Raw genomic sequence first — 23,762 nt, 5'->3', positions numbered from 1 at the left:
CGGAGAGCAAGCACCAGATCCAGAGTATGCAGCGCTTTTTCAAAGCGATGAACAGGAGCCGGACAAAAGGAAGGTAGGGTAATGTCCTGGTTAAGGTGGAAAGGAGAGACCACCTTAGGAAGAAAGTCCGGAGTCGGACGGAGAACCACCTTGTCTTGATGAAAAACCAAAAAAGGTGACTCCGAAGAGAGCGCAGCCAAATCGGAGACTCTCCTGAGGGAAGTTATGGCCACCAGAAAGGCCACTTTCTGTGAAAGACGAAACAAAGAAACCTCCCTAAGAGGCTCAAAGGGGGGTTTCTGCAAAACCGTGAGAACCAAATTAATGTCCCAGGGATCCAAGGGCCGCCGGTAAGGCGGAATGATGTGAGACGCGCCCTGCATGATGGTGCGGACCTGAGCCAACCGGGCGAGACGCCGCTGGAACAGCACTGACAGAGCTGAAACTTGTCCCTTGAGAGAGTTGAGGGACAGTCCTAGCTGCAGACCGGACTGTAGAAAGGACAGAAGGGTCGGCAAGGAGAATGGCCAAGGAGGATGGCCGGAAGAGCGACACCAGGACAGGAAAATTTTCCAAGTCCTGTGATAGATCTTGGTGGAGGAAAACTTTCGGGCCCGAGTCATAGTGGAGATGACTTCCGGAGGAATACCAGAAGCCGTCAAGATCCAGGACTCAAGAGCCACGCCGTCAATTTGAGAGTCGCAGAATTCAGGCGGAAAAACGGACCTTGTGAGAGAAGGTCTGGACGGTCCGGGAGATGCCACGGCACCTCTACAGACAGATGGAGCAGGTCTGGGTACCAAGCTCGCCTAGGCCAGTCCGGAGCAATGAGGATGACTCGACGGCCCTCCATTCTGATCTTGCGCAGGACTCTGGGCAAGAGAGCTAGAGGGGGAAAAACGTAGGACAGACGAAACTGGGACCAGTCTTGAACCAGAGCGTCCGCGGCGAATGCCTGAGGATCGTGGGAGCGAGCCACGTAAACAGGAACTTTTTTGTTGTGACGGGATGCCATTAGGTCCACGTCCGGAGTGCCCCATTTGCGGCAGATTGACTGAAACACTGCCGGGTGCAGGGACCACTCGCCACTGTCCACGGTTTGACGGCTGAGATAATCTGCCTCCCAGTTTTCCACGCCTGGGATGTGGACTGCGGATATGGTGGACTTGGAGTCCTCCGCCCATTGAAGGATGCGTTGTACCTCCAACATTGCCAGGCGGCTGCGTGTCCTGCCTTGGTGATTGATGTAGGCAACCGCTGTCGCGTTGTCTGACTGGACTCGGTTGTGCCTGCCCGCCAACAGGTGGTGAAAGGCTAGGAGAGCCAGAAGCACGGCTCTGGTTTCCAGCACATTGATCGAAAGGGCTGACTCGGACGGAGTCCAAGTGCCCTGCGCTCTGTGGTGGAGACATACCGCTCCCCAGCCGGATAGACTGGCATCCGTGGTGAGGATCACCCAGGACGGGGCCAGGAAGGAGCGCCCCTGGGACAGAGAGAGGGGCCGAAGCCACCACTGAAGAGAGCTCGTGGTCTGTGGCGACAGAGCCACTAACCTGTGCAAGGAGGAAGGCCGCTTGTCCCAACAGCGGAGAATGTCCAGCTGCAGGGGATGCAGAAGGAACTGGGCAAAGGGAACAGCCTCCATTGATGCCACCATTTGACCCAGCACCTGCACCAGGCGCCTGAGGGAATAACGGCGGGGCCTCAGCAGAGAGCGCACCGCCAGTTGGAGGGACTGCTGTTTGACTAAGGGCAACTTCACAAGTGCCGGCAAAGTCTCGAACTGCATCCCTAGGTACGTGAGACTCTGGGTCGGAGTCAGAGTGGATTTGGGAAGATTGACAAGCCACCCGAATTGGGCTAGAGTGGCGAGAGTGAGCGAGACACTCCGCTGACAGTCCGCGCTGGATGAAGCCTTGACTAGAAGGTCGTCCAGGTAAGGAATCACTGCCAACCCCTGTAGGTGCAGGACCGCAATCACTGCTGCCATGACCTTGGTGAATACCCGAGGAGCTGTGGCCAACCCGAAGGGAAGAGCCACGATTTGGAAATGATCTTCTCCGATTGCAAAACGAAACCAACGCTGGCGTGAAACTGCAATTGGCACATGCAGATAGGCATCTCTGATGTCGATGGATGCCAGGAAATCCCCTTGGGTCATTGAAGCAATGACTGATCGCAGAGATTCCATGCGAAAGTGCCGCACCTCAACATGCTTGTTGAGAAGCTTGAGATCCAGGATGGGCCGGAAGGAACCGTCCTTTTTGGGGACTAGGAAGAGATTTGAGTAGAAACCTCTGAACCGTTCCCGGGCGGGAACCGGTACAATTACTCCGTTGGCCTGCAAGGATGCCACGGCCTGTGAGAAGGCGGCGGCCTTGGAGCAGGGGGGAGTTGAGAGAAAAAATCTGTTTGGCGGGCTGGAAGAGAATTCTATCCTGTAGCCATGGGAGATGATATCCCTCACCCACTGATCGGAGACGTGTTGAATGAAACCACGCGTCGCCAAAGTGGGAGAGCCTGCCACCGACTAAGGACGTTGCTGGCGCTGACAGATAGTCACGAGGAGGCTGCCTTAGCGGCAGCACCTCCTGCGGTCTTCTGTGGACGCGCTTTTGGGCGCCAGTTGGATTTCTGGTCCTTGGCTGAGTTAGTGGACGAGGCCGAGGGCTTAGAGGACGACCAGTTGGAGGAACGAAAGGAACGAAACCTCGACTGATTCCTACCCTGGACAGGTTTCCTGGTTTTGGTTTGTGGCATGGAAGTACTCTTCCCGCCAGTAGCTTCCTTAATAATTTCATCCAGCTGTTCACCGAACAGCCGGGACCCAGCAAAACGGAGCCCAGCAAGGTACTTCTTTGAAGAAGCATCTGCCTTCCACTCTCGAAGCCACAAGATCCTGCGGATAGCGCGGGAATTAGCCGAAGCCACCGCAGTGCGGTGAGAAGACTCCAGCATGGCAGACATGGCATAGGATGAAAAAGCTGAAGCTTGGGAAGTTAAGGCAACCATTTCGGGCATAGATTCCCTGGCGAGGGAATGCATCCCCTCTAGAGAAGCAGAGATGGCTTTGAGAGCCCACACTGCTGCAAAAGTCGGGCAGAACGAGGCCCCCGCCGCTTCATATACGGATTTGGCCAGAAGGTCAATCTGGCGGTCAGTGGAATCCTTAAGGGAGGTGCCATCAGCCACCGACACAACGGTCTGGGCTGAGAGTCTAGACACCGGGGGGTCTACCTTTGGGGAATGAGCCCACTCCTTGACCACCTCAGGTGGAAAGGGAAAGCGGTCATCAGAACCACGCTTTGGGAAGCGTTTGTCAGGACAGGCCCTGGGCTTGGTCACAGCGGCCTGAAAACTGGAGTGGTTAAAGAACACACTCTTTACTCTCTTAGGCGAGGTAAACTGGTGCTTTTATGCCAGAGAGGGTTGCTCCTCTGATACTGGCGGATTGAGATCCAGTACAGAATTAATGGAAGCAATCAAATCACTAACATCTGAGTCACTTTCGGACAGATCAATGGGGTACATGGAGTTAACCTCCGATCCCCCCGTAAAGGCATCCTCCTCATCCTGCGAGTCAGCTCCTGAATCAGAGCCGCGGGACGAGGAAGGAGAGGGAACCCTGCGTCTCTTCTTAGGAGGACGGGGTCTGGGACCAGATGATGAATCCTCTGTGAGCTCCGGTCCTGAGAGACCCCTAGCAGCAGAGGCACCCTGTGAAGGGGGCTGATGCATGTTCAGCAAAGTCCTGGACAGAAGTCCCATGGAGTCGGAAAAAGACTGGGAGATAGACCTAGAAAAGGATTCTACCCAAGCCGGGGGTTCAGCCACAGGAGCAGCCGGAGAGACCACTGGGGGTGAGACTCCAGGCTGAGGCACCGCCAGGTTAGAGCAGGCATCACAATGTGGGAAGATGCTCGGTTCAGGCAGCAGGAGCTTACATGCAGTGCATACTGAATAAAGCTTTGGAGCCTTGCTCCTCGTGTGAGACATGCTGCTGGAGTGGGGGCTCTGCCAAAGAATGCACCCCAGAGAGTATAAACAGAGGTCCACAACCGGAGACCGGTTGTGGCTTACCGGACCGCTGGAGCGGTGTTGTGTGCCCTCCAGATCCCGAAGCCCGGACCCCCAAGCACAGAACCTCAGCAGAGATGTTGCAGACCAGCGCTGCAATGACTGATCGCAGAGAGAACGCTGAGAAAATGGCCGCCGGAGCGAAGAGAGGGGGCGGGACTTGCTTGAGGAGCGGGATCTGGAGGGCCATAGAGACCTACAGGGGAGGGGACACACACTGCAGTGGGGAGTGTCCCTCCCCTGTGCAGAACGGCCGCCGGGCGGAGCCGAGCCTGTCCCTCTGCATGAGTGACATGCGAGGGCAATGAAACCGAAACTAGGCCTCCGGCAAAGCCGGGGCCTAAATTTGAGCGGCGCGGCCGGCGCGCAGGCACTATCGGCGCGGTTCTCAGGCGACAGCTAGAGAACCCGCTGGAAATGTCAGAAAACACAATAAGCACACTCTCCCACAACAATAAAGTACAGGGACCCCGAAAACTAAACGTCTCAGGTACTTAGCTTGCTGAGACGCAGGGCCAAGTCCCTGGGGATGGGGATGAGTGCTCCGGTCCAGCAGGGTCCTGAAGGGCTGCGGATGGAGACCGGTCTCCTGCCAAGCATGGAGACCGTGCTGGCTCCCACTTCAAGCCAGAGCCCAGGAGGGATGGTGAAGGAGCACGGCATGTAAGGCTCCAGCCTAGGAATCAACCTTACAACACCGCCGACACAGTGGGGTGAGAAGGGACATGCCGGGGGACCAGACGTGGACCCCACTCTTCAATCTCGTTCCAAAAGGAATAATCATATGAGAATGCATGTGTGGATGTATGCCTCCTGAACACAAAGCGATAAACTGGCTAGATCTGGTTCTCCAGTGGGTGTATAAGCTCAGAGGGAGGAGCTACACTTTTGAGTGTAGTACTTTGTGTGTCCTCCGGAGGCAGAAGCTAAACACCCATGGTCTGGGTCTCCCAAAGGAACGATAAAGAAATATTAAATGACCACTCTGCTTTTATGCAAGTGTATTAAAAAGTGTAGTTGACTTCACATATGAATAGAATAGGGACATCGGCGGTTCTACGTCTCCTGGCCAAAAATGCTATAAGTGAATAAGTGTACCGTATACCACAATCCAGTCCTGCTCTAGAAAGCCTTTACACTTACCAGCCGCTCTCCTCAGTAAGGAATCTCGAGGTATAACTACGGATTCCCCCACTTCTGCTTCTTCAATATCACTGTCTGACTTTGATTCATCCTCCGACCAGGGGTTCCTCTTCTTTCCTTTTTTGACTGATGGCTTTGGAGTCAGAGAATTCCTTTTAGCTCGAGATCCTAAGAAAGCGAAATATGACAAAGACATTGTAAAGCAGGGCCCCTAAGGCTGCATCTTGTGGCCCGCAGGCACCAGAGCGCCTGAGACGAATGCGCTGCTTTTTAGCTGAATGTACATCCAAGGATGCACAAACAATTGCAATGTATTGCAACGCAGAGACCAGATCTCTGTACCACACTACCAATACCAGCTGCCAGCCAATCAGAGGTGGGAAGCTAGCATAAACAAACCTATTAAGGGTGACATATAACATCACTGCCATGTGCCACCCTGGCTGTGGAGGAGCAGAGGACGCTGTTCACCGAGGGAGCAAGAACAGGTAAAAAGATTTTTTTAACATATATGTGAACAGTTGCAGAATGGGGGACATTACTACAAGATGGGGGCTCAGGATGAGGGACATTAATACAAGATGGGCGCTAGAATTACAATATGGGGCTAATTGTAAGAATGTTTCTGTATTTGGGGGCACAAAAAAAAGAATGGAGTTAAAAAAAAAATCAAAGTATGAAAAAATAATGTCAAAATATTTTTCCACTAAAAACGCTGTTTTATGTACAAACTAAAGAAAACAAAAGAAGTGTGCTTGTTATCACTATATCTGTAATGACCCCAGCTATAAAACTGTCATAACCCATACAAAAAAGGCCATTAAAAAAAAATTAAATAAAAAGATCAAAAAGTCGTACAGAAAAAGAATAAATGGTACCACAAAAAAACATCATGTCATCTAGTAAAGAATGCAGCGTGTCAAGTTCAAAATGTTTCCATGTGCAGCCCATATACCCAGCCGAATTTGAGACCCCCTGTTCTAGAGAAACCAAAATGACATTTCTATTGGAAAAAATGATGTGTTTTTAATGTGGCATATGTAGAATTGAACAGTACAGATTAGCTGAAGAATTAATACACAAGCGGTTTGGCTGCAGCATGTGTTTGCTCACCTAAGATTAATTATAAGGCAATAGTTTACATTGCTGTGCTTTTTACAATACTATGAGATCTGGTACATATCATGTTTGACCACCTATTTTTACAGCTCTCATTATGCAGATGCCAATGAGATCGATCATGTACGGACTGCGTTATCCCACATACCAGGCTCCTTCTCTTTCCTTTCCCGCTTGGCCTTTACGGGTTTTACTGGGGTCGTTGTCTGTGAGTCTTCGCCACCTCCCTCTCCTGCTGTGGTGCCGAACTCATCGTCAAACTCTAGTTTCAGCGCTAAAGAATCCATTTCACCCTTCATATTAAAAAAAAAAAAATTGTAAAGAAATTGTGATTGTGAGCCATAAAACAAAAATAATTAGCATTTCATGGCAGACTGTCCTCACCTTCTTCTTCTTGAGCATCTTCTTACTGACATCAGCCTTCATGGCACTGATCTGGGGCTCTATTCTTCGGCCGTACATTGACGGCAGGGTCTCCTCCAGCTGCAGCTTCTTCATTTTCGGCTTGCCTATTTTACCTTTTACTGCTTTGGCTGCTCCAGCTAAATTGTCTTCTCTTTCCTGTGCCTCCACTTTCTGAACAACAAAAAAAAGGTCAAATTACTTTTGTGTTTTGAATGTAAAATTAGTGAGAGACTAAAAAATAAATAAAATATCACAAATGCTACAATAAAATGAATGCAGCACACAGCTGCTGGGCCAAAACCAGGTTTACGCTAAATAAAGTATCTATATCAAAGCATAGAAAGGTTTTTATTTATTGTATATTATTTCTTCTATTTTCTGTAAATGATTATGAGGGTAGCCATCATTTGACCATATCTGGACAAAGTGCGGCCTGTGTGCCACATGTGGCTCTTGGCTGTTCCTGTGCAGCGTGGATTGGGGCATCCAAAAGTCTGGAAAACAATGGTGTCCAGCACCATACGACCATCCTCCACCTGGCATTTCGATAGTTACATCCTTGAGATTCAGAGATCAGTAAATCCAATAAGGGAGCAGGGAGCCATCAGCTGCCTTTTCCACTATGGCGCCTGCGCATCTGAGAGCGCAGCAGGTGCCATGACATTACTACATCGTGCCAGGTGTGCAGAGCCGCAGTGCATACTTGGGGATCTGTGCAATGGGGCGAACTGTGACCACCCCCTACTGTGGATGATGGAGCTTTTCTGATCTATATCTGGGTCTTTCATTATAAACCTGACTGCACTGATAGTAAGAAATCTCCTGAAACGTCATCTGTAAGGAACAGGAACTAACAGTGTATTATTATATTTAGCGGTCACAGTGAAAATTGTAAGATTTCAGGAATTTGTTTATGTAGTGCAATACGAAATTAATTAAAAAAGCCTCCCATTAAACAGAAGCTTGACTTAGACAATAAGTCACACATTAATATAACGTTACAGATACAATTATTTTGAAATATTGTAACGCAATTCACTGTAAGTATATAAAGTGTAAGGGGTCTGACATCATTGCCTGATAAGTGAGAACCCTCCATAGAGTCAGTGACCACATACTGCCACGTGCATGATCCCATGTCCTGCTATTTGTAGTAGATTCTCCTTAGGCCCCACTCACACTTGCGCTATTTTCACGCAAACGGACTCCGTCACTACTGTATTACAGTTCATTTATTTACAGTGTAAGCGCGACACCATGTGGACACATGCGGGTAGTGCATGAGTCATGCTGTCGCTCTTCCACTGTAAATAAATGAACTGTAAACATTAGTGACGGAGTCCGTTTGCGTTGAAACAACGCAGATGTGAAACCAGCCTTACTAAGAATGAAGTCTAAACTTACATCAAGCTCATCAATAAAAGCTGCCAAATCTTCTTTCCAGAGGTCGGATGGAGATTTTCTTTTTAGGTCATTTACTTCCTTCCCCTAAAACATGAATATAATTTTAGATCAACCTGGGTTTTTTTTTTACAATCATATTAGTTTAAAAAGACAATAGAAACTCTTCTCATCCTTCTGAGACTTCACTGAATGGCGACAATAAAGAGTATTGTATACACTTGGGGCAAGATCATTAAACTAATGATCTGGATAAATTGGAGAGAAGAAGCATATATATTCAGACCTTTTGACAAATGAGCATTTGATGCACCAGCATTTTTGTAACTTAAAGCATCACTTCAGCGTTATTTTTTTCTTCTTCACTGCTGAAGTGGTGCTTTAAATCTAAGTCCCCTTCCATTAGTCTTATACTCACCTTCCAGCGTCTTTGTCTGTTATGCGCATCATTCTAGATGGTCTTCTTCAGTCTTTGACCTGCCGGCAGCTCCAGTGTTTCCTGGAATGAGCCGGAGGTCACTCAATAAAAGTCTATGAGAGCCTTGTTCTGGCTCTCATAGAGATGCATTGAGCACTTGTGATGTAACTTCTGACTTCCAGCCAGTCATAAGTTACGGCCACAAGATGGAGTCGTGGGACCAGAGTGATGAGAAAAAAGGTGAAGACATCAGAGGGCGAGTAAAAGAACAGAGGCAGAGGGAGGACTTAGGGGTACTTTGCACGCTGTGACATCGCAAGCCGATGCTGCGATGCCGAGCGCGATAGTCCCCGCCCCCATCGCAGCTGCGATATCCTTGTGATAGCTGCCGTAGCGAACATTATCGCTACGGCAGCTTCACATGGACTCACCTGTCCTGGGACGTCGCTCTGGCCGGCGACCCGCCTCCTTATTAAGGGGGTGGGTCGTACGGCGTCACTGCGATGTCACACGGCAGGCGGCCAATAGGAGCGGAGGGGCGGAGATGAGCGGGATGTAAACATCCCGCCCACCTTCTCCCTTCCGCATATCCTACAAGAGCCGCAGTGACGCCGGTAGGAGATGTTCCTCGCTCCTGTGGCTTCACACACAGCGATGTGTGCTGCTACTGGAGCGAGGAACAACATCGGACCGTCGCGTCAGCGTAATTATGGATTACGCCGACGCTACACCGATGATACGATTACGACGCTTTTGCGCTCATTAATCGTATCATCTAGGCTTTACACACTACGATGTCGCCTGCGATGCCGGATGTGCGTCACTTTCAATTTGACCCCACCGACATCGCACCTGCGAGGTCATAGTGTGCAAAGTACCCCTTAGATTTAAAGCACTAATCCAGCACTCAGAAAAAAACAAAAACAATGGAGTGGTGCTTTAATAAAATAAATTGAAATGTATAAAGTCCATCAATGCTACGTGACACAGATTATATAAAATGGGTAGATCTACCGCTACAGATTGCCATAGGTATGGGGAACAGGTGGCAGATTTTTTTGCACCTGATGTGGTATATTGCAGATGTTTGGGAAAACGTCATAGCTATCCTCATCAAGATCATACAATCCCCTGTAACACTAGGGTGTGTTTATTGGGAATCCTTGATGAGGAGGCCTGGCCTCACTACCCCTCACTCTTCTCAGGGAACCACTGTTTTTGACTGGAAAGGCTATCCCCATGATATGGGTGGATAGAAGACCCCCGCGAATTTCAAAATGGGTCAATATGGTAAATACTGCAGCTTCCTACGAGAGGCAGGTATATAAAAACACACTGTCCTCAAAAATTTGATAAGGTATGGAAGCTTTGTTTTGATTTTCCTTTGACTCACATTAGTCCCCAGGCGATGAGGAGTATAGTCTCAGGGTTAAAGTATGGGATATTTGATGCCTGACACGGGTGTCTTATGCTTTTGGTTAAGAGATTAGATTCATGGTATGTTAACGGCAAGGTTACCTTTGCCAGACAGTATTAATGAGCAATTAGAAATGCTGTTTGTTCTATGATGTATCCTTATGTTATATAATCTTCAATAAAACGAGTTTGGAAAAAAGTACAGTAAATTAATCTGAGGTGAACGTTGAAGGGAGACATTTAACTGGTAACATAATTTAGAAACGTCTTCTATAATGAATGAAGATATCAGCAAGTCGATTCACAGGAGCCCGGTCCAGCAATCACCTCAGTAATCACCGGGAGCTTTGTTAACCGCCTACTGGAATTCCCGATGCTTTTTCTCATACATAGGCCCAATGAGACATCATTGCAGCACAATGAAACCATGACGTCGCCCTGGGCCTTCTTATCAGAATCATGAGGTTGCCTTGCCGCTGGCTGTTGGGCTCACATAAAACCTGGCCAATTTTGAGTGCTAAGTATCTCAATTTTTACATGTTTTTTTCACAGCAGCAATGCATGTCTACAGTATATTCTCATATTCATGGTTACACATATCTTAGCACTACAGAGTGCAGCTGTCTCCTTTTTGTTACTATGTTTCATATTCAGTTTGCACCTGTTCACATTAGAAAGTTAGGATGTGCCATCAGTCTTTTTCTTAGATTAATAATCAGAAGCCGACAGTTAGAAGTGGATCACAGGGGTCCCCTACAACAGCCACTGATTAGCGCTAAACCAGCATCCTGCAAACCCTGTGCCCATCTTTATATCTGACCTGTGACTTGTAAGAAGGTTGGACACATATTGTGACTTATGCTCATCAAACCAATATTACCACAAAACTCCTGTAAGAATGAATCCTGGAGAAGAATGCAGTTATACCTACACTGCCTAATTACACTTTACATCACATTATTTTCATCAGAAAAGCTCGGGTTATATCATGTTTTTGACACACTGGACGTTTTTTTGGCGTAGACTGGGTCAGTATAAATGGCCACACATTTTTATCTCACTGTATTGGAAGGCATAGTATACTACATGTTATCGTGTACAGTTTAGGCATTCATTGTGGAGTTGCCACCAAACAGCTGTGTTTATGCAGACCACTAACTCCTGTGCATGGCCAGCATTACTCAAGGCCAGATGCTCCATTTTTACCCCCTTTCTTATTTGCCTATGAGACAGGTGCAGCCATGTTGACCAGTTAACATAGGGGCCCGCCACAAATGGACAATCTGCATCCAGTGTATATAAATTATAAGAGTACAAGCCACATAAAAAATAATATTACTGAAGGGTCCACTGACCAATAGCGGTCCCATACCTTCACATCCCTCTGTTTAATCAGCTCCTCCACTTTCTCCTTAGAAAGGCTCCAGAGAGACATGTTGAGAATGTAGTTAAAATCCGGCCCTGATGTAGCACCTGAATCTGAGGAATTATCGTCATTCTGATCTGGTATGTCATCTTCCTCTGTAGACTGTAAAAACATTGTACAGTTAGAGGGATATCCAATATCTCCATCACCAACAATCACATAAAGCAGCTAATGAACTATGTAGCACAGATAAAACTCTCGACTGTCGAGCAAAAGGTGTGGTAACATTCAGATGATAGTGCGTGAGCTTTCCCCACCTTCTCCTGTGCTTCTTTCCAAGCTTTAACAGGATCAGACTCAAAACCCTTTTGCAACAGCATCTGGATTAGTTCCCTTTTAGACTTGTTTTCTAAGAAAGAAAAAAATGCATTAACCAATTGTATAAAGGAGGGTATGAAAGTGTATACATTATATAATATAAAACACATTAACACATACAGATAAGAGGAATCCATTGTGTCATAGACAATGCAGGCGCTACGATAAATAGGTTACCTATTGTGATCTTCCCTTGGATCTTCTCAAGGATAAATCTGGCTTGATTATTAAGTTTAGCGGCCTCAGCGCCCAACATTCCCACCAACCACTCTTTGCGTAGAGTATAGTAATGTAATCTTAAGTCAAAAAATTCCTTCAGAATATCATGAACAGTTTCATATTTCTTAAGACAGCCCATGTGATCAAACAATACCTAAAAGAAAGAAAAACAAAAATGTTAAAATTGGAACATCATAGTAGTCACTTTAAATGCATTCATGTCATCAAGCCCGGAGCATGCGCACTGACACTGGGTCATGTCATATGTGACATGCTCCAGGCTTTATCACGTCACCTTGGGCTAAGCGCATCTCTGTGCTGCTGTCAGGAGAAGAAATAATATAATAATCTTTATTTTTATATAGCACTAACATATTCCACAGCACTTTACATACATCAGTGACACTGTCCCCATTGGGGCTCACAATCTAAGTTCCCTATTTGTATGCCTTTGAAGTGTGGGAGGAAACCCACACGAACACTGGGAGAACATACAAACTCCTTGTAGATGTTGTCTTCATGTAATTGAACTCAGGACCCCAGCGCTGCAAGACTGCAGTGCTAACCACTGAGCCACCGTGCCGCCCAAGAAAGAAGCGGGACGCGCAGAGAACAAGCCTGGGAAGCTGAGGGGAACTGCACTAGCGTGGGAGTTAGTAGGAGATTGCAGTCATGTCATGCCAGTCACGGCAATCAATCACAATCAAGGAGTTTGTAGAGGGAGCCTGACTTGACCATGACTGAACTGAAGAAATGCGCCACCCCTATGACTAAAAGAAAAGGACTTTAATGTATTCACCTGATCATAAAAAATGTTTTTTGTTTTTCTTTGGGTTTTTTTTACGATAAATACGGGGAACTTTTGTTTAACTAAACCATGTCAGTGATACACACGGCATCATTAACAATACATTGGGGGCAGTTTGATATTGTGGCAGGTTCCCTTTAACCTTTTCCTATCCTGTGTCCCCCTGGGGAAGGGGAGCATTCAAAATAATCCGTTAAGCTCCTTTGTCCCCTGGCAATGGGCATCAATATTTCAAAAGCGTTTAACTGTCCTAAGTCCCTTCTAGCGGGCCACTGAGTGGAAAGTCCCTTTTCTAAGCATAGTAGGCAGGACTTCACGCATAGTGATATTTTTGGCAGCCAATGATTGCATCTGTTCTTGATGACTTTTTACCCAACCCAGTTTTCGTCTTCTTCTTGTTTTACAAGTGAAAATGGCTAAGAGATAGCGAAACGAAGATGCGTGAATACGGACGAAGTAAGGCAGCGTGTAATCGATACTAGTGAAATAGTGAAAGTAGTAATAGGCTCTGTTCACACTAGAAAAAGGATTTTTCTCAAGAAATTTCTTGAGAGTCTGAAAGATTAGCGTACTTGCGGTCAAAAACCGCACCAATACCGCACCGAAAAAACTGCATGCGTTTTTACCGCGTTTTTGGTGCGGTTTTTCCGCAGGTTGGTCCCTGCGTTTTTTTACCATTATCTATGGCAAAAAACGCAGGTACCTGCAGAAAAGAAGTGACATGCAATTCTTTTTCTCAAGAAATTCTGCAGAAACAATGTTCTTGAGAAAAAAAACACAGTGTGCGCAGAGCGACTTTTTTTCCATAGATTTTGCTGGGGAATGTCTGCAGAAAGGTTACAACCATTTTCTCAAGAAATTTCTGCAACAAAAACACAAAAAAAAACCGCGGGTAAAAACGCAGTGTGTGAACAAGTCCATAGAGAGCGATTCGGACGATGGAAGTGAAGTTGCAGAGTCGGAACTGAATGATGTTGAAAGCGTTTTATCTACCGATGTCAGCGACGAAGATGATGAGATTGCAGAGGTCGACGCCGATGGGTGGCAGCAAATGTCATCTTCTGCCAATGGGTTTGCGCAGATTCCGTTTTCACTACCGAACACTGGTACAAATATAACTGATGACGACCTATAATAGGTTTTCAATGGGTGAAACAGGAAATTGTATTGGATAGGAAAAGGTTAAGCACACAGCTCATGAAAGTGAATGGATGAATAGAAGATTTTGTTTTTATTTTAACAAGTTGATGGATTTTATTTGGCGACTTGATAGATGAACGGTCTGTATGAGGATCGATCTTGTGCAGCCTGGATAGGTCCACCAGGGTCTTCTCCTCTGTTATCTTGTTAGTATCAAGCCATCAGGTTGTTGGTCTTCCTCTTTGCTTTGTTCCGTCTATTCTTCCTACCATGATGTCCTTCTCCAGTGATTGCTCTTTATATGATGTGTCCAAAGTAGACAATTAGTAACTTGGTGATCCTTGCTTTGAGTGACATTGCTGACTTTATTTGTTCCAAAATGTATTTGTTTGTTCTTCTTGCCATTCATGGTATTGATAACATCCATCTCCAGCACCACATTTCAAAGGTGTTGATTCTACTTCTGTCTTGTTTCTTTATTACCCAGGTTTCGCACCCATATGTTACTACAGAAAAGACCAGACTATGTATAAGACGTGTCGTTGTCACCAATCAAACGTTCCTCAATTTAAGTGACTTCATTGTTGATTTGCCCATTGCTATTCTTTTATCGACTTCAGGTGTCTTTGCTGCATCTTGAGTGATCATTGATTCGATTAGTTTTATAGTCCTTTACAACTTCCAAGAATAAAATAAAAAGAAAAGCTGACAAAACTTTCGCAGACTTGCTTTATTTGCAATTGGTCCCTAAACTGTGTAAAATATATAGAATTACAAACTCAGTGGATACTCACCCTCACTTCCTCAGCATAGCTCCCCAGCGCTGCTCCCGTCCTGGTTACTACAGTGGTGATATGTGAACAGCACATGAGCGGCTGAGCTCAGTGACTGGTTAAATCAGTGTTGTACGCAGTTGACGTGACGTCACTGCTGAAGACAAAACACTGGAACCAGAGCAGCAGCATATTGTTAGCACTGTATCCAAGCAGGGTGCATGCCTTCAGAGTTTGTTATTTTATTCATTTTACAAAGTTTGGGGCCCATTTTCTAAAAATAGACCATATCTTTAACTAGTCTTTTGGAATTTAACTACTCTGCACTATAACAGTCTCTGGTGTCCAATCTCCTTGGAATCCAGCTGTACACTATGTCAGATAAAATCTCCCACAACACGAGAAACACAAATGATCAAAAAAGCACGACAATTACAAACTTTATAATTTTCATTTTGTCTAACTAAAACAGTTTAATAACATGAGAACACTGTATACTTTTTAAGGAAAATAATCACCACTTTTGCTAAAATGATGGAAATTTAGCAATTCAGTGCATAAAGTGACATAGTAACATGGTAAATATTTAGGAATGGAAGAAGGAAAAGCTAAGATTAAAACTATACCAATTAAATAAAAATGAGAAACCAGTCCAGTGACTGCAGTGTGATGTACTAAAATCTAGATGGAAAAATAAACAGTAAAAACATCTTACAGAAGCAACGCACCATAGAATTGCAGGTAAGAGTGGTCTGAAGCTTGAAGACTTTGTGTAAGCCGGCAGCTTCTGCTTGAGCCAGTTTTTCTTCTGTCATTTTCACAACAAATTTCACAGTTGTATCAGTGTGGTACTCTTTGTAATCGGATATTAGGGATGGTGTTTTCTCCGTGCCATTAAGCATAGGCTCCAAAACCTGTTCCTTGTAAACCTATGGAGATATGATGCTTTAATATATAGGGCAAAAAACAAACGGAAATAAAAGTGCTTAAATACTACTCTTGACCTCTTACAAGCCAGAACAAATAGCCGTTTTCCTGACTGCCCCCCATACTAGCAGATCCTTTGAAGGGTACTGAGCGGCCAGACACAGGTTTTCCTCTTTAACTTCTTCCCAACATCCACTGTACAAGAATGGCGCAATGATTTTGGCTCACAAGCAGAGTCGGCATCAATATCGATAGGTGTCAGATGTGCCTCGTAGCTGACATCCTGCTGCTCTCAGTACTAGCACTGATGATGAAATTTAACCCATTTGATACTGCCTTCATAGTAACAGCTAGTTATTTGTTGGAGGGGGATCCCTCTTTAACTCAACTGGCAGCTCTTGATCGTGTGGTGCCGATGGTTACAATGATGAACTTAGGGTCAGCCAACTACATTCGTCTGTTAGGCGCTGCCAAAATCCTATCGAACATGCCCCGCTGTTAGTGTCGAACTGACAGGTCTAATACCCTGCAATGCAGAAGTACTGCAATGTACCATACCAGTAGGCAGACAATTGAAAGTCGAATTCTTGTACTGGGACTAAATTAAAAAGTAAAGCACTAATCCAAGATGGCAAATGGTGCAAGCCCAACAGTTGTGACCCAGACAACTTAGAGTATACACCAGTGGTCGGGACCCTCCGGTCCTGGGATCTAAAAGAACAGGCTTATTTAGGTGAGTGGAGCCAAAATTATCCTCCTCACCAAAAAGAGCCAGACTACCCATCACTAACTCCTATAATGATCTACAGCTCATGATGCTCTACACCTGTCTCCATGCTGTATGTATCGGATAGTATCAGCAGTGAAGATTACTCATGCTGGTCTGACCTCCACTGGGGGTGTGTCCTGTGTGCCCCCGTCTGTGACACTGCCTGTTATGATTGGACAGAATCACAGAGGTGGAAAAAGTACACGCCTCCTGAGAAGAATTTGTTACCATGTGGCGAAAGGGAAAATTTAGATATAAACTTTGTAAGCCCATATCTTTGGAATGACAAGGTCCACTACAAAATGGAAAAACAAAGTGTTAATCAGTTCATCAGTGTTAAAATATTTTTATTAAAGGGTTTAACAATTAAAAGGGGGAAAAATAATATCATAGAAATTATTTAAATAATGCACATAAATGACAGATTAACAACAAACTTAATATAATCTATACCTAGATCATGAGGAAAGGAGGAGAGTGAAAGGAAATAGGAAGTTGGAGATCAAATAGTTTTAATGGTTGGGTTAAGTAGAAGGGGAAGGAGTGAAGAAGAAAAGAGGGACATAGGAGAACTATATAAAAAAAAACCCCCAAAACTAACACTACAATAGTGCACAAACTAACCTTTATATAACCGTAAATAACTATGTTGAGTTACAAAAACCCATAAAGTAAATGACCACAATATATAATTAAATCATGGGAATAGTAGGCAAGAAGGTATGCGAGGCATAATTTTGTATGATAAACACGTATTTAAAACCGAAAACAAGCTAATTATCCATAGCGATAAGACAAATAAGTTACGTAACACTCTGGAGGTACTCATTCCAGAGGTTCCACTGTTTATGGTATTTAGGAAAGCAATTATTTTAAGTGGCGTGTCTTCTCTCAAATTCATTATGTTGTTTTATTGAGTTTGTTACTTGGGTTATATCAAGGGGCAGAGGGTTTTTCCAATGAGAGGCAATTAATGATTTTGTCGTTAGAAAATGTGGATCATTAAAAATTTATAGGAAGGGCTTAATGAATCTACATCAAGAGAAAGGAGAGCTAACTGGGGTGTCAAAACAATATCTAAATGAGTAACTCTATTGATTAGATTTGAAATTTTTTCCAGAAAGGCTTCAACACTCGGCATTCCTAGAAGATATGTAACAGACTCCCAATGCCTTTACAATTAATCCAACACAATGGGGAAATGGAAGGATTAAATTTATGCAACCTAGTTGGAGTGTAGTACCAGCGAGAAGTTATCTTGAAATGAGTTTCCAGAAGAGAAGCACACAAGCAAGAAGAGTTAGTTGCTTTAAGAGAGTAAGGCGGGCTTTACACGTTGCGACATTGCTAGCAATTGCTAGCGATACCCAGCGCGATAGCACCTGCCCCCGTCGCACATGCGATATGTGTTGATTGCTGCCGTAGCAAACATTATCGCTACGGCAGCATCACACGCACATACCTGGTCGGCGACGTCGCTGTGACTGCCGAACAATCCCTCCTTCAAGGGGGAGGTGCGTTCGGCATCACAGCGACGTCACTAAGCGGCCGGCCAATAGAAGCGGAGGGACGGAGATGAGCAGGACATAACATCCCGCCCACCTTCTCCCTTCCGCATTGCCGGCGGGACGCTCCTGCGGGTTTACACACAGCTATGTGTGGAGCTGCAGGAATGACAAACAACATCATACCTGCGGTCGAACCGACATTATGGAAATGAACGACGTTACACAGATCAGCGATATTGTACGCATCTGTGCTCATTCATCGTCGAACCTAGGATTTACACGTTGCGCTATAGGCGCCGGATGTGCGTCACTAATGACGTGACCCCGACGATATATCAGTAGCGATGTCGCAATGGGTAAAGCCCGCCTAAAACCAATCTTCCTCTGAAAGAAGGGAATTTTGTTTACTTACCGTAAATTCCTTTTCTTCTAGCTCCAATTGGGAGACCCAGACAATTGGGTGTATAGCTTCTGCCTCCGGAGGCCACACAAAGTATTACACTTAAAAGTGTAAGCCCCTCCCCTCTGCCTATACACCCCCCCGTGCATCACAGGCTCCTCAGTTTTGGTGCAAAAGCAGGAAGGAGGAAACATATATATTGGTCTAAGGTAAATTCAATCCGAAGGATTTTCGGAGAACTGAAAACCATGAACCCAGAACAGTTCAACATGAACAACATGTGTACACAAAAGAACAACAGCCCGAAGGGAACAGGGGCGGGTGCTGGGTCTCCCAATTGGAGCTAGAAGAAAAGGAATTTACGGTAAGTAAACAAAATTCCCTTCTTCTTTGTCACTCCATTGGGAGACCCAGACAATTGGGACGTCCAAAAGCAGTCCCTGGGTGGGTAAAAGAATACCTCGGTAATAGAGCCGTAACACGGCCCCTTCCTACAGGTGGGCAATCGCCGCCTGAAGGACTCGCCTACCTAGGCTGGCATCTGCCGAAGCGTAGGTATGCACCTGATAGTGTTTCGTGAAAGTGTGCAGACTCGACCAGGTAGCCGCCTGACACACCTGCTGAGCCGTAGCCTGGTGCCGCAATGCCCAGGACGCACCCACGGCTCTGGTAGAATGGGCTTTCAGCCCTGACGGAACCGGAAGCCCAGAAGAACGGTAGGCTTCAAGAATTGGTTCCTTGATCCACCGAGCCAAGGTTGACTTGGAAGCCTGCGAACCCTTACGCTGGCCAGCGACAAGGACAAAGAGCGCATCCAAGCGGCGCAGGGGCGCCGTACGAGAAATGTAGAGTCTGAGTGCTCTCACAAGATCTAACAAGTGCAAATCCTTTTCACATTGGTGAACTGGATTAGGGCAAAAAGAAGGTAAGGCGATATCCTGATTGAGATGAAAAGGGGATACCACCTTAGGGAGAAAATCCGGAACCGGACGCAGAACCACCTTGTCCTGGTGAAACACCAGGAAGGGGGCCTTGCATGACAGTGCAGCTAGCTCAGACACTCTCCGAAGTGATGTGACTGCCACTAGGAAGACCACCTTCTGCGAGAGACGTGATAGAGAAATATCTCTCATTGGCTCAAAAGGTGGTTTCTGAAGAGCCGTTAGCACCCTGTTCAGATCCCAGGGTTCTAGCGGACGCTTGTAAGGAGGGACTATGTGGCAAACCCCCTGCAGGAACGTGCGTACCTGCGGGAGCCTGGCTAGACGCTTTTGAAAAAACACAGAGAGCGCCGAGACTTGTCCCTTAAGAGAGCCGAGAGACAAACCCTTTTCCATTCCGGATTGAAGGAATGACAGAAAAGTGGGCAAGGCAAATGGCCAGGGAGTAAAACCCTGATCAGAGCACCAGGATAAGAAGATCCTCCACGTCCTTTGGTAGATCTTGGCTGAAGTTGGTTTCCTGGCCTGTCTCATAGTGGCAATGACCTCTTGAGATAACCCTGAAGACGCTAGGATCCAGGACTCAATGGCCACACAGTCAGGTTGAGGGCCGCAGAATTCAGATGGAAAAATGGCCCTTGAGACAGCAAGTCTGGTTGGTCTGGTAGTGCCCACGGTTGACCCACCGTGAGATGCCACAGATCCGGGTACCACGACCTCCTCGGCCAGTCTGGGGCGATGAGGATGGCGCGGCGGCAGTCGGACCTGATCTTGCGTAACACTCTGGGCAGCAGTGCCAGAGGAGGAAAGACATAAGGCAGTCGAAACTGCGACCAATCCTGAACTAATGCGTCTGCCGCCAGCGCTCTGTGATCTTGAGACCGTGCCATGAATGCCGGGACCTTGTTGTTGTGCCGGGACGCCATTAGGTCGACGTCCGGCTTCCGCCAGCGGCAACAGATCTCTTGAAACACGTCCGGGTGAAGAGACCATTCCCCTGCGTCCATGCCCTGGCGACTTAGAAAGTCTGCTTCCCAGTTTTCTACGCCCGGGATGTGAACTGCGGAGATGATGGATGCTGTGGCTTCCACCCACAGCAGAATCCGCCGAACTTCCTGGAAGGCTTGCCGACTGCGTGTGCCGCCTTGGTGGTTGATGTATGCCACCGCCGTGGCGTTGTCCGACTGAATTCGGATCTGCCTGCCTTCCAGCCACGGCTGGAACGCTTTTAGGGCTAGATACACTGCCCTTATCTCCAGAACATTGATCTGAAGGGAGGACTCTGGCTGAGTCCAGGTACCCTGAGCCCTGTGGTGGAGGAAGACCGCTCCCCACCCTGACAGACTCGCGTCCGTCGTGACCACAGCCCAGGATGGGGGCAGGAATGATTTCCCCTTCGACAAAGAAGTGGGAAGAAGCCACCACTGAAGGGAGGCCTTGGCTGCCCGAGAAAGGGAGACGTTCCTGTCGAGGGACGTCGACTTCCTGTCCCATTTGCGGAGAATGTCCCATTGAAGTGGACGCAGATGAAACTGCGCAAATGGAACTGCCTCCATTGCTGCCACCATCTTCCCTAGGAAGTGCATGAGGCGCCTCAAGGGGTGCGACTGGGCTCGAAGTAGAGATTGCACCCCTGTCCGTAGTGAACGCTGCTTGTCCAGCGGAAGTTTCACTATCGCTGGAAGAGTATGAAACTCCATCCCGAGATATGTCAGCGATTGGGTCGGTGTCAGTTTTGACTTTGGGAAATTGATGATCCACCCGAACCTCTGGAGAGTCTCCAGAACAATGTTCAGGCTGTGTTGGCATGCCACCCGAGAGGGGGCCTTGACAAGAAGATCGTCTAAGTAAGGGATCACTGAGTGTCCCTGAGAGTGTAGGACTGCTACCACTGTTGCCATGACCTTGGTGAAGACCCGTGGGGCTGTTGCCAGGCCGAAAGGCAGTGCCACGAACTGAAGGTGTTCGTCCCCGATGGCGAAACGCAGGAAGCGCTGATGCAATTGGCACGTGGAGATAAGCATCCCTGATGTCGATCGATGCTAGGAAGTCTCCTTGGGACATCGAGGCAATGACGGAGCGGAGAGATTCCATCCGGAACCGCCTGGTTTTCACGTGTCTGTTGAGCAGTTTGAGGTCCAGAACGGGACGGAAAGAGCCGTCCTTTTTTGGCACCACAAACAAGTTGGAGTAAAAACCGTGACCCCATTGCTGAAGGGGGACAGGGATAACCACTCCTTCTGCCTTCAGAGTGCTCACTGCCTGAAGAAGAGCCTCGGCTCGCTCGGGGGGCGGAGATGTTCTGAAGAAACGAGTCGGAGGACGAGAACTGAACTCTATCCTGTAACCGTGAGACAAAATGTCTCTCACCCATCGGTCTTGGACATGTGGCAACCAGGCGTCGCAAAAGCGGGAGAGCCTGCCACCGACCGAGGATGCGGTTTGGGGAGGCCGAAAGTCATGAGGAGGCCGCTTTGGGGGCGGTTCCTCCGGCGGTCTTTTTAGGACGTGACTTAGACCGCCATGAATCAGAGTTCCTCTGACCCTTCTGTGGCCTGTTGGACGAGGAGAATTGAGACCTGGCTGATGGCCGAAAGGACCGAAACCTCGATTGTACCTTCCGTTGTTGAGGTCTGTTTGGTTTGGACTGGGGTAAGGACGAGTCCTTTCCCTTGGATTGTTTAATGATTTCATCCAATTGCTCGCCAAACAGGCGGTCGCCAGAAAATGGCAAACCGGTTAAAAACATTTTGGAAGCAGAGTCTGCCTTCCATTCACGTAGCCACATGGCCCTGCGGACTGCCACTGAATTGGCGGATGCTACCGCCGTACGGCTCGCAGAGTCCAGGACAGCATTCATGGCGTAGGACGCAAACACCGACGCCTGAGAGGTCAAGGACACAACCTGCGGAGTAGCGGCACATGTGACTGCATTAATCTCAGACTGACAAGCTGAGATAGCTTGGAGTGCCCATACGGCTGCAAATGCCGGAGCAAAGGACGCGCCGATAGCCTCATAGATGGATTTCATCAGGAGCTCTATCTGCCTGTCAGTGGCATCCTTGAGTGATGCACCATCTGCCACTGCAACTATGGATCTGGCCGCCAGTCTGGAGACTGGAGGATCCACCTTGGGACACTGAGCCCAACCCTTGACTACGTCAGAGGGGAAGGGATAACGTGTGTCATTAAGGCGCTTAGTAAAGCGCTTATCTGGAAAAGCTCGGTGTTTCTGGACTGTATCTCTGAAGTCGGAGTGATCAAGAAATGCACTCCGTGTACGTTTGGGAAACCTAAAATGGAATTTCTCCTGCTGAGAGGCTGACTCCTCAATCGGAGGGGCTGGAGGAGAAAGGTCTAACACCTGATTGATGGACGCTATAAGGTCGTTTACTATAGCGTCCCCTTCAGGCGTATCAAGGTTGAGAGCGGCGTCAGGATCAGAGCCCTGATCTGCCACCTGCGCTTCATCCTCCAGAGAGTCCTCATGCTGAGACCCTGAGCAGTGTGATGAAGTCGAGGGAATTTCCCAGCGAGCCCGCTTAGTCGGTCTGGGACTGCGGTCCGTGTCGGAGTCCTCACCGTGGGACCTATGAGTCGACCCAGGAGCACTCTGCTGTGCCGAGCGAGGGGGGGCTGGGAGCAATGATTCAACAGTGCCCGGGGCCTGTGTTACCGGTCTGGGCTGCAAAGCTTCTAGTATCTTAGCAGACCATCTATCCATAGACTCAGAACGTTTGTCAGCAAATACTGCAAACTCTGTCCCTGTCACCTGGACAGTGGGAGCCGGCGGTTCCACCTGGGCCGAGGGTCCCACCAGTGGCTGAGACTCCGGCTGAGTGAGTGTCACAGGGGCCGAGCATTGCACACAATGAGGGTAGGTGGAACCTGCAGGTAGCATTGCCGCACATGAGGTACAGGTTGCAAAGTAAGCCTGTGCCTTGGCACCCTTGCTTTTTGCGGACGACATGCTGTTGTCTCCTCTTAGCGTAATCAGAGAGGGTATATAGCCAAAAGCAAATAGTGCAGCCGTACAGAGTAAATGTATACAATATAAGCATATAAATATACACTTCGGCACCCGGGGGGCCAGCACCTAGTAACAGGTGCGGCTTACCGACCGCCCTCAGCGGTTGTGTGACCACCAGATTCCCTGCCTGGGCCTCCCAGAGCTGTGGAGCTCGGTGGTGTCTCCCCTCTGAAGATCTCCAGCGTCAGACGTGCTGATAGGAATGGCTGCCAGCGTTCTGAAAGGAGGAGGGAGCCGTGGGCGTGCCTCAGAAAGTGCGGGAATCTGGTGCCCCACGGTGCTCAGTGAGGGGGGAGGAGGATACTAAGTATGCTCCAGCCCTCAGCGCTGACGTCCAGTGCAGCGTCCCGCCCTTACCCCTGACTGGCAGGCCCGGGGGCGGGAGTATGCGGTACTAGGCCGCAAAAACCGGGGACTATAGTTATAAGCGCGGCCGGCAAACAAGCGCGGTCAGCGCGGTAGTCCCGGCGCACCAACACACCCAGCAGCTGCTGCAGCGTCCATAACACAGGCGCTCTATGCGC

General features: G+C 47.7%; 1 protein-coding gene across 1 annotated transcript in view; it reads right to left on the bottom strand.

Annotated features, from left to right (window-relative positions):
• TOP2B (DNA topoisomerase II beta) overlaps positions 1–23,762 on the bottom strand; it is a 163,833-nt gene that overhangs the window by 48,810 nt on the left and 91,261 nt on the right. Inside the window, exons 23-30 of the mRNA XM_075315280.1 lie at positions 15,392–15,592; positions 11,901–12,096; positions 11,663–11,754; positions 11,352–11,507; positions 8,149–8,232; positions 6,724–6,915; positions 6,488–6,632; positions 5,221–5,388 (exon numbers count right to left, since the gene is read on the bottom strand). Coding sequence (XP_075171395.1) covers positions 5,221–5,388; positions 6,488–6,632; positions 6,724–6,915; positions 8,149–8,232; positions 11,352–11,507; positions 11,663–11,754; positions 11,901–12,096; positions 15,392–15,592 — 1,234 coding nt within the window. The remainder of the gene's footprint in view (positions 1–5,220; positions 5,389–6,487; positions 6,633–6,723; positions 6,916–8,148; positions 8,233–11,351; positions 11,508–11,662; positions 11,755–11,900; positions 12,097–15,391; positions 15,593–23,762) is intronic.

The sequence above is a fragment of the Anomaloglossus baeobatrachus genome, chromosome 6, assembly GCF_048569485.1.
Source record: "Anomaloglossus baeobatrachus isolate aAnoBae1 chromosome 6, aAnoBae1.hap1, whole genome shotgun sequence".
Lineage (NCBI taxonomy): Eukaryota > Metazoa > Chordata > Amphibia > Anura > Aromobatidae > Anomaloglossus > Anomaloglossus baeobatrachus.
The sequence above is the reverse complement of the archived record's forward strand: the minus strand, read 5'-3'. Positions and strand labels throughout refer to the sequence as shown.